Source organism: Rhinolophus ferrumequinum, chromosome 18, assembly GCF_004115265.2.
Source record: "Rhinolophus ferrumequinum isolate MPI-CBG mRhiFer1 chromosome 18, mRhiFer1_v1.p, whole genome shotgun sequence".
Classification (NCBI taxonomy): Eukaryota; Metazoa; Chordata; class Mammalia; order Chiroptera; family Rhinolophidae; genus Rhinolophus; species Rhinolophus ferrumequinum.
The window spans coordinates 5,687,878-5,704,255 of record NC_046301.1 but is presented as its reverse complement, the minus strand read 5'-3'; the positions used below and the strand labels follow the sequence as shown (position 1 = coordinate 5,704,255).

The window sequence follows — 16,378 nt, the reverse complement described above, 5'->3', positions numbered from 1 at the left end:
GTCTGTGTTCTCCTCCTCTTCATCCTTAGCTCCAAAAAAACCTCCTTTCTACCTCAGCGACCCATCAGCACAGAGGAACCCCAGATTTCCTCAGCATTTAAAAATGGCCCACACCGCCTAAGATCTTGACCTAAAAACTCTCCTCTGTCCTCCGCTTGTCTACCTGTCCTTTTTCCGTACTCTCTGTAAACCTGTATCTCATCCTCATTGGGGCTTAATCCAATTCTTCTGGCCCGTCTTTTCAGCAAATACTCACACTACTGCCTTAAAATTCCTGACCTCTTTCAAATTCAACATGTCTTATTGGCCCCTTGTTCTCTGCCTTAACTGCCCCTCCAACCAGCTGCTGCAAGGACTGTCTAGATAAAATCTGAAAACCGTTTAATGGCCCCCCTGCACAAACAAACAATTACCTGTTTAACGCGCACTGAGCTCTCTGCATGCCCTGCTCTTCACTTCATCAGCTCTTGTTGACGGAGCAGTAGCATTGCCATGTCAAGCCATTCTAGACCTCTGCTCTCAAGAACCAACCAACTTTAATCTCTGACCTGTCTTTGGTATCAACAGAGGACCATCCTCCACTTACCCAAATCAGCGCGCTGGTCTACACCTTCCCTCTTCTTCATTGTCATTCCCTTCCTTCTCGTCTTTTATTCTTTACTCCGGGTGCAGCAGCTTTCTTGCCAAGGTTGAAGCACCGCTTCGTGCTTTCTGCTGTCCCGTCCTCTCACCGCTGGAACTGTGTTGCCTTCAGCCATTTCCTCTGCCCCGACTCTCCTTCCCAACCGCCCTTGCTCTCTTCCTACAAAAAGACTCAGGTTTCTGTAATTCTAAAAATCCTCCTCAGCTGTTGCCTGCCTCTGGTGACTTTCCTATCTCACAAGTTCTAGAATAGTCCAAGCTGTTACCGGCATGTACTTACCACCCACCCGTTTCCCAATCCCATGCAACCTGAATTTTATTTCCATAATTTCACCTAGATAGCACCCACCCCATTTAATTAGGAGTCTCCACAGCTTTTGACATTTCATCATTAACTTCCATCTTGAAAGTCTCCCTTAGATTGTAAAACATGACCATCTCTTGGCGCCTATGCGTCTTTGACTCCCCCCTTTCATCTACTGGCCCTCTCTCTCCACTGCATCCCCTAAATGGAGGTACGTTCCTCAAGCTTTTGTTCCTAGCCTGCTTTAATTCCAGGCTTCCCCATAGGGATCTAGGCTCCAGATTCCATCACCCCCATGTGGATGGCCGGCAGGCCATCACCCGCTTCTCTTAAACTCTAGACTTTCCCAAGGACCTGCTGGCAACTCACCTGCGCTCCTAACTTGTCCCAACCCACATACCTCCGAAATAAATTCCACCTATTTTTTTTTTCAGCAGAACTACCATTTGCCTGTTCACCCAGGTCCAAAAGCTTAGTATCATTTTCAACTCTTTCCTCCATCTCAAGCCCACGCACAAATAACTGCCAAGTCGTACGGATTTGCCATTTATCTCATGCCCCTTCTTCCCATGTCTTATTGGCCTCCCATTATCCTCGAAGCTAGTTCTGACCCTTAATACCGCTGGCTTTCTTTCCCTAAATCTGCCATGCTAATCTCCCGTCATTCCCCTACGCATACCTATAATACAATCGAATTCAGAGGCTCTAGAGACTGTGGCCTTGCCTTAGAATCAGCTCTGGTGCTTTTAGGACCGAAAAGTCAAATCCCCACCCTCAGAGATTCTTCTGACTGACTGGCCTGGCCTGGGCTCTAGGCACAGGCTTTGTTTATCGTTTTCTACTTTTCTCTCAGGTGATTCTAATGTACATACAGCTGAAGCTGAGAAGCACGACAAGCCAAACTGGAACTCGGTTTTCCCAAACACACACCTTGTTTTCTTACATCACATTTATTCAGCTAGTTTGCTCTGACTCCCTGCTACGGCACTTACTTCTTTGCCTTGGACTACCACTAGTCCATGGTGCTTTAAAAATTTGTTCAACTTTATAACATAAATTAACCTGAAACTCATTCAAATCCTCCCTGTCAACAACCTCTCCTTGCTTCCCACCATTTACCACATGCACAAATGCAACAAGTATGGTTTTATAAAGATTTATTTTTTGCAACTAGATCCTGACTTTAGGTAAATAACCTCTCTGAACGTGGCTTTCTCATCTATAAATTAAAGATGGGTTAGTTGACCTCTAAATTTCTTTCTGAAATTATGATTATGATTCAAACTAAAATTATGATTCTTTGATCATTTTATCAAGACAAGCTGTTGGACTACTGGTGAATGATGGACGCTTCTAGTGCAATTTCCAAAATTACCCAGTTCAAAACAGTTCTAGGTTCTCTTATCATTTCTGCAATTAGATTTATTACCATATCTAGTACGACTCGACCAACTTCCAACAGATAATACCAATCTTTTTTATCATACAAAAGAGAACATTTAAGTCTGCTTTTTAATCACCATAATCCAAATGCAATCAGAATGGTAAGAAATACCATCACACAAGTTCTTAAATCTAGATGCCAAGTTACTATACCTTTTACAAACTGATTAAATCCATTTGTTCTATAATCACCATATAAACCTGGTCAGAGGAAGCACACACACTCAAGTTTTTAACTGAAGTTAACTTTACTATTAACATATGAAAAATAATCATGCCAATGAAGTCATTTGCTACTTATTCCTGAGAGCTAAGTACAAATCATGTACACAGGAAAACACTCCATTTTCTAAATTATGGTCAAATATCTTAATTAGGAAGGGAAAGCTTGCTGGTAAAGACAAGGGAATGGTAAAGACTACTGTGCAGCGTGAAGGTCCTGGGTTTGCTGCTGAGACATGAGGAAAACCCTGAATGCAGTGAGTCCTGGCCTCCCCTGGTTGCCATGAACAGTTCATCTTCTTAAGCCAGGCCTGTGTTTAGACACCTTCAAAATGAAGACCTCGAGCTAAGAAAGCAGTCCCCAAACTGCCAGGTAAAATCACCGAAGTTTTTTAAAGTACAGAATCCCAAGCTCTTCCCCTGGAGATTCTTGATAAGTATGTCTGAGCTATGACACAGACAACTGAATTTGTAACTTTTTAACTGGTGACCTATTTGTTTTCATCCATACTTGAGAAACATGAAGCAAAATATACTCTGAATTCTAGGCCTAGCTGTAGAATTCTTCTGCATATAGAATAATGCACATAGTAGGTGTTTGACAAATGTGGCAGTGCAGCTTGGTAAGAATCTGAGAGAATATTAGAAGAATTAACAACTTGTCAATTAAGTACATGGCTATTTTAATTATAGCTAATCAGTGAAACAATGGAAAAAAACAGCCCTCTGTCAGTGGGCCAAAAGAAGGACTTAAGAATTTTGTTTTCAAGATATTTAAAGGCTCCAAAAGCTCTCTTGCAATTAAAAAAAAAAAAATCTTTATGGTGTAGAGTTTAAGATGAGAACTGTCTCAACACTCTTTATCTGTTTGTTTCGGTATTTCAATGTTTCAACAGGGATAGTACTTTTTTTTTTTTTTTTTTTTTTTTTTTTGCTAAAGAGCATGCATAAAAACTGCCATGAAATACAACAGTCTAAAAAAAAAAAATTAGGAAAAGGAGACAATTTCAAAAATTAAATAAATCTAGAAATGAATCCTCTGAGTTTGGTGAGTCCAATACCAATCTTAGGGTAAAAACATGATTAGTTTTTAACTTATTTCCTTTCACTTTAAAGGCCACTGTTTTTTAACTTTTATTTTTCTTAGTCATAACTAGAATGTTCTATGGTTTGGATTTTGAAAACCATAAAATAATTACAACAGACTATAATTTAAGGATTCACCTTAGGCCATCACAGAAAGAAGCATTATCTACATTTCATTTTTCTGCTAGGTTACATTTTATAAACTCTGTTGACAGGAAACTACTCAATTACAGAAATCCGGTATTGGTTTTATTCACAATTAAATTATCTAAAAAAAAAAGAACCTCTTTTGAAATGAAAAAATTGGCAGTCAGAAAATATGCTGCAAAGGAACTCTAAGAAAAACGTTCTTTCTGTCAGGCTGCAGTAGTTGAGGGAGAGGGACAAAACCATGGGATGAAAAGGAAAGGTTGGCGCACCTATCTGGCATGCTGTTTTTCATTTGGCAGTATCAAACAAACGGCAGTGGTCTTGTAAGAAATTCCAGCTTTGCTGATGCTTTCCAAGCCTTAGCACTTTAAAATGACAATCAGTATTAGATTCAAAAGCCTAGGGACCTCATAAGCACTTACGAGGACACACCCTAATATTTTTTCCTTCCAGGTTTAAACCATCACAAAGGAGGAAGTTCTGAATCAAAGTATTTTTGCTTTGCCACCTGAGGAGCCTGACTCTAACTCATCACTACTTCCAAATATGGGCCTGACAGAAGCAGGGCTCGAGCAGCAGACCACCATCTTAATATTGTAATTTTCATGCATTCTGCCTATAGCCAGAAGTTAAAACTCCACAGCATACCTCATTCTCATAAAAGTTATACATTCCTTTCAATAAAAACTACAGCTTCTTAGTCTGGGTATTATAACCACAGACAGCCCTTACACCAACTCCTAATTACACCAAGGGTCTGAATAGTAACAGAACAAAGTGACAGAGTATTTTGAGGGAGTCTGTATTTATACACTTCATTAAGGAGCCAAATCTCAATGAAATACTCAGTATTAAGGGACCAGTGATATCACGTGAGTATGAGCGGAAAGAAGTTCATATTTTTAAATACTATAGATTATGAAGTAGCCTCCAAAACACGAATATCCGTGTGCTTTCAGAGCATAAACTATTTGATTATATCAAATGCCACAATGCCAACTAATACGTTTCATGGCTTCATCAGGCAGCATTAAAACAAGCTTCTATCACTCATGCCTTGTCTGATTAAAACAAAATTAAAGCCTATTTACAAAGAACAAATATTCCTAAAACTAGGAGCCAAATCATCTAAGAGATACTAACCCAATCAAAGGCTGGGGGAGAGTTTTGATAGCCTAAATCCTGGGGTCAAATTATGTCCAAATGCTATTCTCAAACGCAGATCATTCTTCAGGTTTGACAGATCACTTTGTCTTGGGGAGTTAGTGAAACTGAGTCTGAGGACTCAATGGGATAAAAATTGTATCAGACCCAAAGATTCTGGCTATGTGGTGGTTGCGGCAGACTAAAAACTGAAAAATTTACTTTTTTCATATAAAGTTTCAGACACTCAGATTTCGTATTCCATAGGACATTACAAAATATCATTTTCATTAAAGATTTATTAAAAGAAAGGAAAAGGGGGGGACAGGACTGTTTTTAAAATATCTCCTTGATAATGTGAACTATTTCCTTGGTGTACTCTAAGTTCTAGAATGTTTTATTAAAGCGACAGTGCTGAGATGCCCAGCATACCTACAGACAGAAGTTCTGCTAATGAAGACTAATTTCTGATTAATCCAAGAGAGTTATGATGAACATTTCTTAAAACTTCCAGGTATGTCCCATTCCAAGAGACGACAACATCCACAAAACCTCTTGCCTACCAAATAGCTAAAGTAGGGAGTGACTATATTAATTACAAAAAATTTTCACTTCACACTGATGAACTTGGGAATTTGTTGAAACAGGATTTGGATCACAAAGTTTTGATTAGTACATTTTCCAGGAACCGTGTAGTTCAAAATTTGAGCTCACCTGTGTCTGGATTCCGTATGTGAAGGGAAAGAAATAAAATGGGTGTGAATGAAGAAAGAGTCAAAACAAATGACAAACATCACCACCACACTACAGGCTAAGAAATGAAGAAATCAAGAGACAGTTTCGTTAATTAATATATTTTCTGCATTATAGTTAACATACGTACTTTCTTCGTGTCACCTTATTTTCCGTTATGTATTGATATTTTGTTATAGTCAGACATGAGTACATTTCAACAGTCTTTTGTAATAAATATCATAAAATAATAGAGATTCGCATAATAAATATTCTTTACAATAAAAAAGTTTAACAGACTTTTGTCTTAAAAATAGTCAGAATTCAACTTTGTGATTTATACATAAAATATACAAAAAGCACCACAATTTGTGGTTAAGGCATGGAAAACACAGAAAAGATTAGAATTACTCCGCTGTTAACTAACCAAGGGGTCAAAAGGACCATCCAGGAGCCAAGATCACTTTAGGCAGCAGAGTTCTGTGACACCTGTAGTCTCATCAGCTATAAATATTAACTTCAGTTATCCAAGTGCCCTCAATGACCAGAGAAATTTGGTGAAAAGCATGGGGTGCAGAAGGAAAGCAGCTGAATCCTTTGGAAACACGAAAGCTAGAATAAGGATGAACAAGATACAACCAATATTATCTCCAATGTGAAGATTTACATCGTAAAGCCAATCTAAAATTACACAGGCAAAAAAAAGAAATACCTGGCACCTCTAGAAGATGCGAAAACTGAGGGGACACAACTTTGAGGGGCTGGGCGAGGGCAGTGGTTAAAGGAGAGTTTTTATGTTGTAACAAAAATATATCCCCCATGCTACTTAAGGGGCCAATGCTATGAAGACAGCCCTAACTGGAGAGAGGTTTAATACATAGCTTATTTAAGCAATTAAATGGTTGCTTCTTTAAAAACCAACTTCCCTGCTCCCAGAGTACCCCATCAAAATCAGCTCTAAATCACTGTCGCCTGGGCACATTGCTTGCAGAACAAAAAGGCTACACAAAAACCCCACTGGCTCTCAACACCCTCTCTCGAGTGGAGGGCAGAGGCTCCTGTCCCAAGTGGGGGCCAGGTGCAGTGTCAGTCCACGCCTACTGAAGACCATCCACTGGAGTTAAATCCATGAGTCAAACCTTGGGGACAAGGGAGGAGAAGGCGGGAAACAGGGAGAAACTGTAAAGAAAAAAAAAACCAGTATGTAATAGCATCTTCCGGAACAGCCACAGCTTGAAAGCTAGAAGTTCAGGAGGTCCGACCCACCTCCCCAAATCATGATGGTTTACCCTGACCCCGGGAGGGGCAGCTCTCCAGCTTACAGTAGACAGTGTTGGAGTTCTTGCATCTGCACCCTGGGCGATGGATCCAGTCATAACACCCCCTGCACAGCTTTAGGCATCCTTTGGCAGGAGGATAACAGAGCAAGCAAGGTAAAAATAGAGACATGGCTCCCATACACAGGTACCTAGAGCAGCAGTGTGACTGGGAGCAGGAACAAGGATTATCCGAGTAAGAGTCCCCTTCATCGTCGTTGGAGCAGTGGTAGAAGATGCCCTTGACCAAGCACATGCAGGTTCCGTACTCCACCATGCTCTCAGCAGAGCAAAGGCACTGCCGGTCACAGGCCAAACAGGAAGGCAGGGTCCTGGGAGCCGTGCACTCGCCACACTTGCACTTCCCACACTGTTCGCAAATGAACTTGTGCTGTGTCAGGTCCTCTTTCAAGGAACCCTTCAAGTCGTCCACAATCAGCTGCTTGGGCTGGGTCCGGATTGCCCTTTCAGACCGATGACCAGGGACCGGTCTGGCTGGTGGTGACCTTCCCAACAGCCCCTGCTCGGAAGAGGCACTGCTGTTGCTCCCAGAACTGGCTGCGCTTCCAGTGCTGGTGGATCTGCTCAAAATGGGGCCTCGGGCATTATTCAAGGGGCCTGCGTGTCCCAGGTGGCTGGTAGGTCTATGCTCATAGTTATTATTCACATTGATCGGTATGATTTCATGAGTCCTTTCGTGCTTTTCTTGTCTTGGTGCCGTTCGAGGAGCAGGTCTTTTCACCACTGACGGCCCTTCCGTGTATTCATTGCTGCCTCTGATGGCCTTGATCTGGTCTAAGGACAAAATAGCAGCAGGCTGAATCTCTCTCTCATAGTCTAGCCTCTGCCGACTACCCAGTGCAGGCTGCTGAATCACAACTAACGAACTGCCACTGCCATGTTGATTTGGGGGATCCATGTGTAGTGATCTCGAATTCTGGCAATCAGTGGGGACCTGGCATGCATCTGAAATCCTAAGGGGAAATCAAACATGAAAAAAACAGAGAGAGAAAATAAATGACAGGAAGTACTTTTGGGGGGAAAAAACCCTGTCAAGTCACAAATTGCCTAAACCACCTGGTAATGATCTCCTTCATCAGCGGATTACAGTGATGCTGGGGTCCTGGACAGAGTTCAATTCCAAGGGAGGCCGAGGACCACATCATAGAAGAAGAATGTAAGCAAGAGACCCCATGCCATAAAAGTTAGAAGTTTCTTCAACTTTTAAAAAAGCAAAATCAAGAAAAAGTAATGCCTTCTTGTTTGTGAATCTAAAGTAATTAAAATGGAGTATGCCCTTGTAGGGAATATTGAATATAAGCACTGGAGTAGAAATCTCAGCATCACTTCAACAGTGTTTTCCGTAAAGGAAAATACCCACTTAAAAAAAAAAAAATGGCTTTGGTGCTGTTGCTTTTTTATTTGTTTGCTGTTACAAGCATTAGATTACTGAGGAAATTAGTCAAGGTATACCTCATGCATTAAAAAAAGCAATCAAGGAGATCCCAAACTAAAATGGATTCTCAAAATAAGAAGTCATTTTCTGTAGCAACCAGGATTTTAAAGCGAGCTCATTATTAATGTACAAGATGCAAAATGAATATGGATGAATACAACAGTTCTTGATGTTTTATAGGCACTAATGTGCACACACACAACTCAGAGGTACAGTTCTGTTCATGTGAGAATATTCACATTTGAAATCATAAAGGACTTTTTAAAGTTTAAATAAGGGCTCGCTCACATAATGAGATAGATAACTTGCATGCACAAATAAGCGTTCGGCCTTTAAAGCAGTAATGGGAAAATTCCAGCCATTTTAATTATCCTCATGTCCTCTCATTTAAAAATCTGTATTTACATGACAGATCTTCATTTTCAAAAGCACTGCCAACTCTGAATCAATGTGCTTCCTGTAACAGGCACGGCAACATCCTGATAAAAATAAGCATTTGTGTTTCCTTACCAATAGTAAATTGCTTCTAATTTATAATGTACTCTTCATAAAACAAACTACCAAACGTAAAAACGTTTCCGTTTTCAGTCACTGGTAAGCTAAAATAGTTTTCACACAAATTCCTCCCAAAGTCTACAGATTGATCCAATTCAAGAAGGAAAAGAAAAATGCCCCTTCTCCACTACCACCTTGATCCAAAAAACACCAGCTTAAGGAACAAAGCACAAAGAAGAAGTCCATTTCATCTAATGACTAAAGTAAGTGTCCCCACACTGTCTCATATGTTAACTTCTTGCAGTTCCCTCCCTGATTCTCCCAAACTTCTGCATTATTCCACCTTCTCAGTACATGAGGACAAACACGTTCACAACCTGCTGGGTTCAGCCCTGGAGTCCTTTAAGGACTGAAAACTAGCCCATCGTGACTGCACAACAGCACGACTCCTCGCGCAGAACTTGTTAAACCAGGGCTTTGAAAGCAGAGTCCGTAAAAGAATTCAGTCGGAGTCCACACACAGAGGAAAACGCGGTGGAGAAGGATTTGCAGAGCGTAGGAAAAACCCCAGGCACCACTGTAAGCTGCGTTTCAATGATTGTGGTCACCCGGTTCCTGCTGGCCGGTAAAGGCGATTACCAGATAAAAAAGAAAACGAGCCACCTCCGGTCTGAAGCAAAGCCCCTCGGCCAGCAGTGACAGTCCCCGATCTACCCCCACGCACGCTCACGAGCTCTGGGCAAACGGCTCGCCCCGAGAACACACGCTCGACGTCGATACCTTTTCGGACAAGCCCCTCACATCCTAAGGATCGCCGTGGAACCTCCAAAGCCTGTCTGCGTCTCCACAGAGGTGGCTCCCAGATTCAGAGGCCCCCAGAGCACGCCCGCTGCACGGACGGTTGCACAGCGTCCGTGTGCACCTGGGAGGGCAGCGCTTCCTAACGCCGGGCAGGGGCGCGCGGGGCCGGGGCCGCAGCGCAGCGCCGCCACTTCGCCGGGCCCGCGGGGGAGCGCGCCCTCTGCGCTCCGAGAGCCCAGCGCTGAATAAATAGTTGACGGAGAGGAAGGAAAAGGAAAAAGTTATGAATGAAAACAAGTTCTCTCCCCCGCTCCGGCGGGCGGGGGGCGGAGGCTGAGGTGTCCATTACTCCGGAGGGAGGGCTGCCCTTTAAAGGGGCAGTACCTTCCCCGCCGCGCCACCGCTCGCAAACCCGCTCCAGGTGGGGCTCGGGGGTGGGGGGGGTGCAGGCTGGTTCTGCCGGGGGGTGACGGGCCAATTCCAGGGGCTGCCTCCTCGCACGCGCGCACACACGAGCGCGCACACACGCGCGCGCACGGCCCTGCCCGGTCCCAGTCCGAGGGGGACCCCGCCACCCGCACAAGTCAAGAAGCTCCCTGGGCCCTCCGGGAAGCACCCCAAAAGCCTCCTCGAATCCACCTTTCGCATGGAGGGTTCCTCCAAGAGGACAACCCGGGCCACGGCGTCGCCGCTCCAGGAAACTGGGGACGCAGACCCAGCCTGGTTGTCCCCCGCCCTGGCGGACGGTCGCCCACCGATCACCGGCCCCGCGCCCGCACCTGCCGCCACCCTCCCCCACCCCCACTCACCTAGGCCGCAGCGGTGGCGGGGGACCCAGATCCCGGTGCGGGCGGCGGCAGGCAGGCGCCGCATCAAGCGCGGCGGGGCGGACGAGGGGGCATGGCCCGCGCCGCCGCCGGGCAGGAGCGGTCCCCGCGGCCCCCTTCCGGCCGCGGAGCACACGGCTCCGGCGCAGACCTCTCACAGCTCGCCTCGGCCGCGCGGCTCAGTAGCATCCACCTCTGCGGGCTTCTCCGGCAGCCCCTCCAAGAACCAGAACAGTCTCCTCGGAGGCTCTCCGAGTCCCGCAGGAGCGGCGGCGAGGAGACTGCGAGACGGGCCGCCGATCCGCGCGCGGTGCGCGGACCAGAGGGCTGTCTGCTCGCTGTAGAGGGCTCCTCGCGCGAAAGACGGCAGTGGCGGCCTCCTGACGAGCAAAAATCCACGTCCCGGACGTTCGAGTCTCTGCGGCGCCTGGGACGGGGCTCGAACCGACGTCTGCAGCGGGGAACCCAGCCGCTCAGGCCCGGCGGGGCCCGGGAGCGCACGCCGGCGAGGCAGAGGCCGCCGCTCCGGGGAGGTGGGGGTGGGACTTTTTACCCGCTCTTTTAGGGGGGCGGTGAAGGGAGCGAGGTTTGGGGGACTCTCTGGGGGGAAGAGGCGGGGCGTCGTCCCGGGCTCCGCGCAGGTCAGGCACTCCCGATCCGCGCGCTGGGCAAGTGGGGACGCCGCGTCCAGGGCACTCCGGTCCTGGCAGGTCAACTTCTCCCGGCAGGTCTCACTCCCAGTCCTCAGACCCTCCTGTTCCACCGCTGAAGTGCCTGCTACAGACGATTGGAGATTAAAACACATTAATTCCCCTCTTCCCAGGCACTTGCACGCGGGGCGAGCCTCCCGCTGCCATGTGCTGGCTGTTGCTGCTCCCTGTGATTGACAGGCCGGCGCACAGTCGGCGTGTCAGCAGCGAACCAAAGTAACATGCAGTCTTGCACGTTTTTGCCGAAGTGCTTTTGCCCCTTTGGAATGCCTTAGGAGTTCAAACAGCGTTCAAGCAACGCCTCTACGCATTGGAAATCAATACACAGAGACGGGAAATTCAGGTTTTAAACAATTGCTTCGCCAACAATGCCTAAACAAACATGCATTTGGTCCTCACGCCGAGTGCCAGCCCCTCTTCGGCACAAATCACTCTGTTTTCCACACATCCGACCGTTTCAGACTTTAAACTTCTTACCGTTTGGATAAGGGTGGGGGGGGGGGATCAAAGGGACCCTGCTTTATCTTTCAGCGATAGCATGTACTTTAAGAGCACTGGCTGTAGCAGTGGGACGGCTACTGGTAATTTGAAATGCAACCAGTACTCTTGGATCTAAAGCGAGTTCAAAGACATATGCAGTTTCTTGCAAAAGCCAACATTTCTCACCTATTCTTTACTAAAACGGCTACGGAAGGAAAGGAAGGAAACGGCTCTTACCTAACGCAAAGTTTGGAAATTGCTTTTCAGGCACATTTACAGCGGCTGTTCCTTATCCGGGGCAGGGAGCTGTGGCTGCTGCTATCACTCTGCAAACCACTGCGTGCCTTACAGAGCAATCCCACTCCAGCTCCGCACAATTTCAGCTCCTCGCCTCCACCTCCACCTCCACTCCAGGACACGCCTCCCGTGATATCATGTGTCAATCACACGGGCTGCCTGAAAACCTGGAACAGGAATTCCCCCAGTCGTTTCCACTTTCGTTATATATGTACCAACTTGGAAATGTTGCCCCGTACATTCGTGTAATGAACATCCTCTAAAAATTTGAGACTGTCTCTAAAAGTCCTGTAAATGCCGTTTGTCATAAGAGTACCTTTAAATTTAGTTATCAATCTTTGTTGTCAATCTCAGTAAAAGGAATGGTGGATTCTACCTTTAAAATTGAATTAGAAAATAATTTTCAAGAATAAAAAAGATAAAAAATGTGTACGCGAAGCCATCACTTCTGATCAGCTAGACAGAAAATGTATATTGATATAAAAAGATGATAACACAATATTACAATTCCTACTTAAAGCTAAATTCAGAGTATGTGACATCTGAAAGTTCAAGAGGCGGCACTCCTTACTGCAAATGTATATAACAATGTCATAAAGGTGACATTTTCTGCTGTATATTTTATAATATTTCTCCATCTTGATTTGTGATCTACCTTTCCCCAAAATCAATCACATTTTTAAAACCCCAAACTCCTTCAGTTTTGTAATATATTTGTGTAATTTTGCAAAAAAAAAAAAAAGCCCAACCCATTTTTTTTTTTAAATCAACTAAATGGCAATCAACTAAGTAGAACTAATTTACCATGAAGTTTTATAATTTTTACTGGTGTATGATGTGTCACTGGAAAAAAATCATTTTAATCAGTAGGAAACTTGATTTTTCTTCCTTTGAAGCTATTGAATTTTAGATATTTATTATCAAAACCGTGTACCTAATCCTGCAGATAGGATAACTATGAAATTTAAGGTTCCACAGAGATTTTTAAAGGGTACTGAAAAGCCAAAAACACATAGAAAGTGGAAAAGAAATATTTTTTCCAGGTACTGTATATCGGGAGTAGCCTAAAGTCTTTGGGAAAATAAAGCAAAGAAAACAAAACTCCAGAATTAAAGCATATATAAATTTGAGAATGGAAATTTCTCGTTCAAAGTAATTTTTTAATCACCTTCTTTACAATAGCAAGTGATTCTGTTGAAACTGCTTTTTCCATGCTAGACTTTCAAATGTTTGAGCACTTAAAATATATTAAAGTTGTGTTTGGAATTACCTCAAAGGAACCTAGGGCATTGCTAAGACCATCAACAAGAAGAAAGCATCACTAGAAAATAACAGAACAAGAATGAAACCAAGAAGCTACATAGTCACTATTGTAAATTGTATTAAAAGGCTGTTTAAAAGGATAAGATCAACTTTATTGTATACATTTTCTATTTTTCATAGATCTTATTATATTTTTGAGATGTAATGAACTTTAACCAATGATGGATAGGTTTCTTGATCATTATGAATAAATTTGGAATAGTCAAATTAGAAACAGAATATCACATCAGAGTATCTTATTTGGTTCTTCAAAACTGTCTGCCCTGCTATCACAATTTGGGGATAAGAGGTCAGTTCACCGATATGATAAAACCAGGAGAGGGAGCACTGAACATTCTACTTCCATAAATCCTGCAAAAATATATTTGAAAGAGACCTATTACAAATAAACTTCAACTATTTCAATCACAGGTGTATTAAATTCCAATTTCATTAGATTAAGTATTTTTAAATTACAGTAATAAATAAAATCCACGAAATTTTATCTATAACACCATCATCATGGGTCCTGTTCTACTTAGAAACCAAATGGTATGCTGCACAAAATTGACCAACCATCCTTTACATCATTTAGCACTAAAATACATCAACCTGCTTTTCTCTAAATACTAGATTAGAAATAAATATCTTGTCACCTTGGATCTAGAAGACATTTAGTAAAACCTGCCTTTCCTTTTGATTGCCTACTACTATAAGACTGTAGAAATTCTAAGTTTTTAGCTTAAAATAGACATTGTTCTTTATTTAGTAAGTGGATTACAGTGCACCTTGGCTAGAAATGGATTGCTGGATATGAAATTTTCCTGAAAAGGAAAAACAATGTAAATATCCATGGGAAAATCTTACAATAACTTTCAGTTTACTATATTAAGATATGTCTGAAAGAATAAAGTGGAATGGAAAGTGAGTCCTAACTTGTTCTTCATTTTCATGTGAAAACAAGATTAGCCACCTCTTCTGCTGATTTGATTTTTGAAAAAAAGAATAAAGTAAAAGGAAAAAAATACAATCTGGTAACTCCTCACAAATGGTAGTGATTTAAAAAAAGAAAAAGGGGAGTACTGAGAGACTTAACTTACACATTTATCTACTTCATTTGCCAAAATAGCAGAACCACAATGTGTTCCAAACTCTTGAAAAATAATAGCTTATTAGTTCTTGTAATGTGTCTGTGGAATCAAGATTATAAATACAATCTCTTGTTGAGAAGCAAACAAAAATAAAAAATCACAGAAGTTGTTAAGTTAGCCTATAAGTATCTAATAAATCAATAAAGAATCAGGAATGGAAAACTAAGTCTCTGCTTTCCTTTTAGGGCAATAGTCATTATATTACTATATTTCCCAAGAAAAGCTGGCAAGGATAGGCCATTTTATTTTCAGTTTCCTTTTGTAAACAATCTTGTAGTTAACAGAAATAGACCAACATATTCTGTAAATTTTCCATAAACATTCCCTTCATTTTCATAAGCATAATTCTCATCCTTCTGCCCTATTTGAAATTCTAATGTTCTGTATTGGTTTCAAATTCTGGAAGTGGGTAAATCAAACAATACATTGAGTAAATTACATTAAAGGATTTGTTGTCAGCTCTATAATTCTACACCTAACCTTTTGTGTACTTTGTCACAAATGATTCCATTTTTCTACAAGTTGTAAGAAAAGAAAGAAATGCATATGGAAGGGCTCTGAATTGGTGCCCTTCTTTCCTTAAGTGTCATATTCCTTTACAGAGAATCAAAGTGACAAGAGTTCAGACAAACTGCATCACTACTATATATCAAAGATTTTGCTAATTAAATCCACATGGTAAGGTTGTATAAAGGAACATCTCTGTCCTAGTACAAAAGAGCCTTCAGTCCTTATCTAACCAGTTGAAGAATAAATATTGTCTTCTTTCCTCTTTTATAATATTAAATGTTCCCTTCTGAGCCTTCCTTCCCTTGTTCTTCATTTTCAAAAGAAAACAAGATTAGCTATGTCTTCTGCCGATTTGATTTCTGAAACGAGTAGAATAAGAATATGAATACCCAATTGAATTAATATTTTTGATAATGCCCTTGTAATGACCACCTGGTGTCATCTTTGATTCTGATTCGCAAACGTTATTAACCTCCCATTTCGATAACTATCTACTGCTATCTTCATCTTCAGAGACAACCGCATAAGGACCTAAGTTAATTTAAACCTGTAACTGTTCCCAAAGATAGAACAGTAAGAGAACAAAATCATGTTTTCATTAAAACAAAAACAACTTAAAACATCTCCTGGGGCTTGCCACTTTAATCTTTAATTCCTAGTGAAATAACCTATGCCAATGGTTATAGTTTACTTTTTATATGAAAAAAACCAAAAGTAGAATATTATTTGATTAAATGACTCTAGAATGTCTTCTATAAGAATGCCTAACATAGAAAAAGAAAAAAACTTACAAGAGGTGTATTTTAAAAAAGAACTGATAGCGTTTTCTTTGATTTGCAATTCACTTGAATAATTCCATTTATAAAAACATTTCACATGGTCTGTAATAATTGATAGAATACATGTATTAAAAATCTGAGTTCTTGACTCATTCTTCTACATAATGATCTATAACTTTAGTTAATAGACAATATTTGCTCATAATGTTCTCACGTTCAATATTACAAGTATGAAAATGGCATGGTATTGAGAAAAGAGTATCGGATACAGGGTCAGTTGACAGGAAGTTCAAGTCCCAGCTTTGCCACTTTCTTGCTTGGTGACTCTTAAACTTAATTTCTCTTAGCCTGATCTCTCATCAACGACCTGAAGAAATAAAAATTACTTTGTCTTCTCAAATCATAGTGCCCTGTGGCCTCAATAGGTATGCATTGCTTTTTAAGCTTCAAAACTCTTACACGTTAAGTCTTACAAGTTATCATTGCCTCAAACACACTGTATGATGCAGAAATGTTTCAGGTCCTCTCTTTT

At 42.1% G+C, this 16,378-nt stretch overlaps 1 protein-coding gene across 4 annotated transcripts; it reads right to left on the bottom strand.

The window, feature by feature from the left end:
- Window positions 1-5,815: 5,815 nt before the first annotated feature.
- On the bottom strand, window positions 5,816-10,730 carry SPRY1 (sprouty RTK signaling antagonist 1). Of its 4 annotated transcripts, none has more exons than XM_033134920.1 (3): window positions 10,600-10,730; window positions 6,989-8,012; window positions 5,816-6,901 (listed from the first exon to the last, which is right to left on the bottom strand). In XM_033134920.1, the coding sequence occupies exon 2, from the start codon at window positions 7,955-7,957 to the stop codon at window positions 6,998-7,000; it is 960 nt and encodes a 319-aa protein (XP_032990811.1). In that variant the 5' UTR covers window positions 7,958-8,012; window positions 10,600-10,730; the 3' UTR covers window positions 5,816-6,901; window positions 6,989-6,997. The 4 variants fall into 4 exon arrangements, with proteins under 4 accessions (XP_032990811.1, XP_032990807.1, XP_032990808.1 ...); XM_033134916.1 differs by having other exon boundaries at window positions 7,045-8,012; XM_033134917.1 differs by lacking the exon at window positions 10,600-10,730 and adding an exon at window positions 9,770-10,557 and having other exon boundaries at window positions 7,045-8,012.
- Between the last annotated feature and the right edge of the window lie 5,648 nt (window positions 10,731-16,378).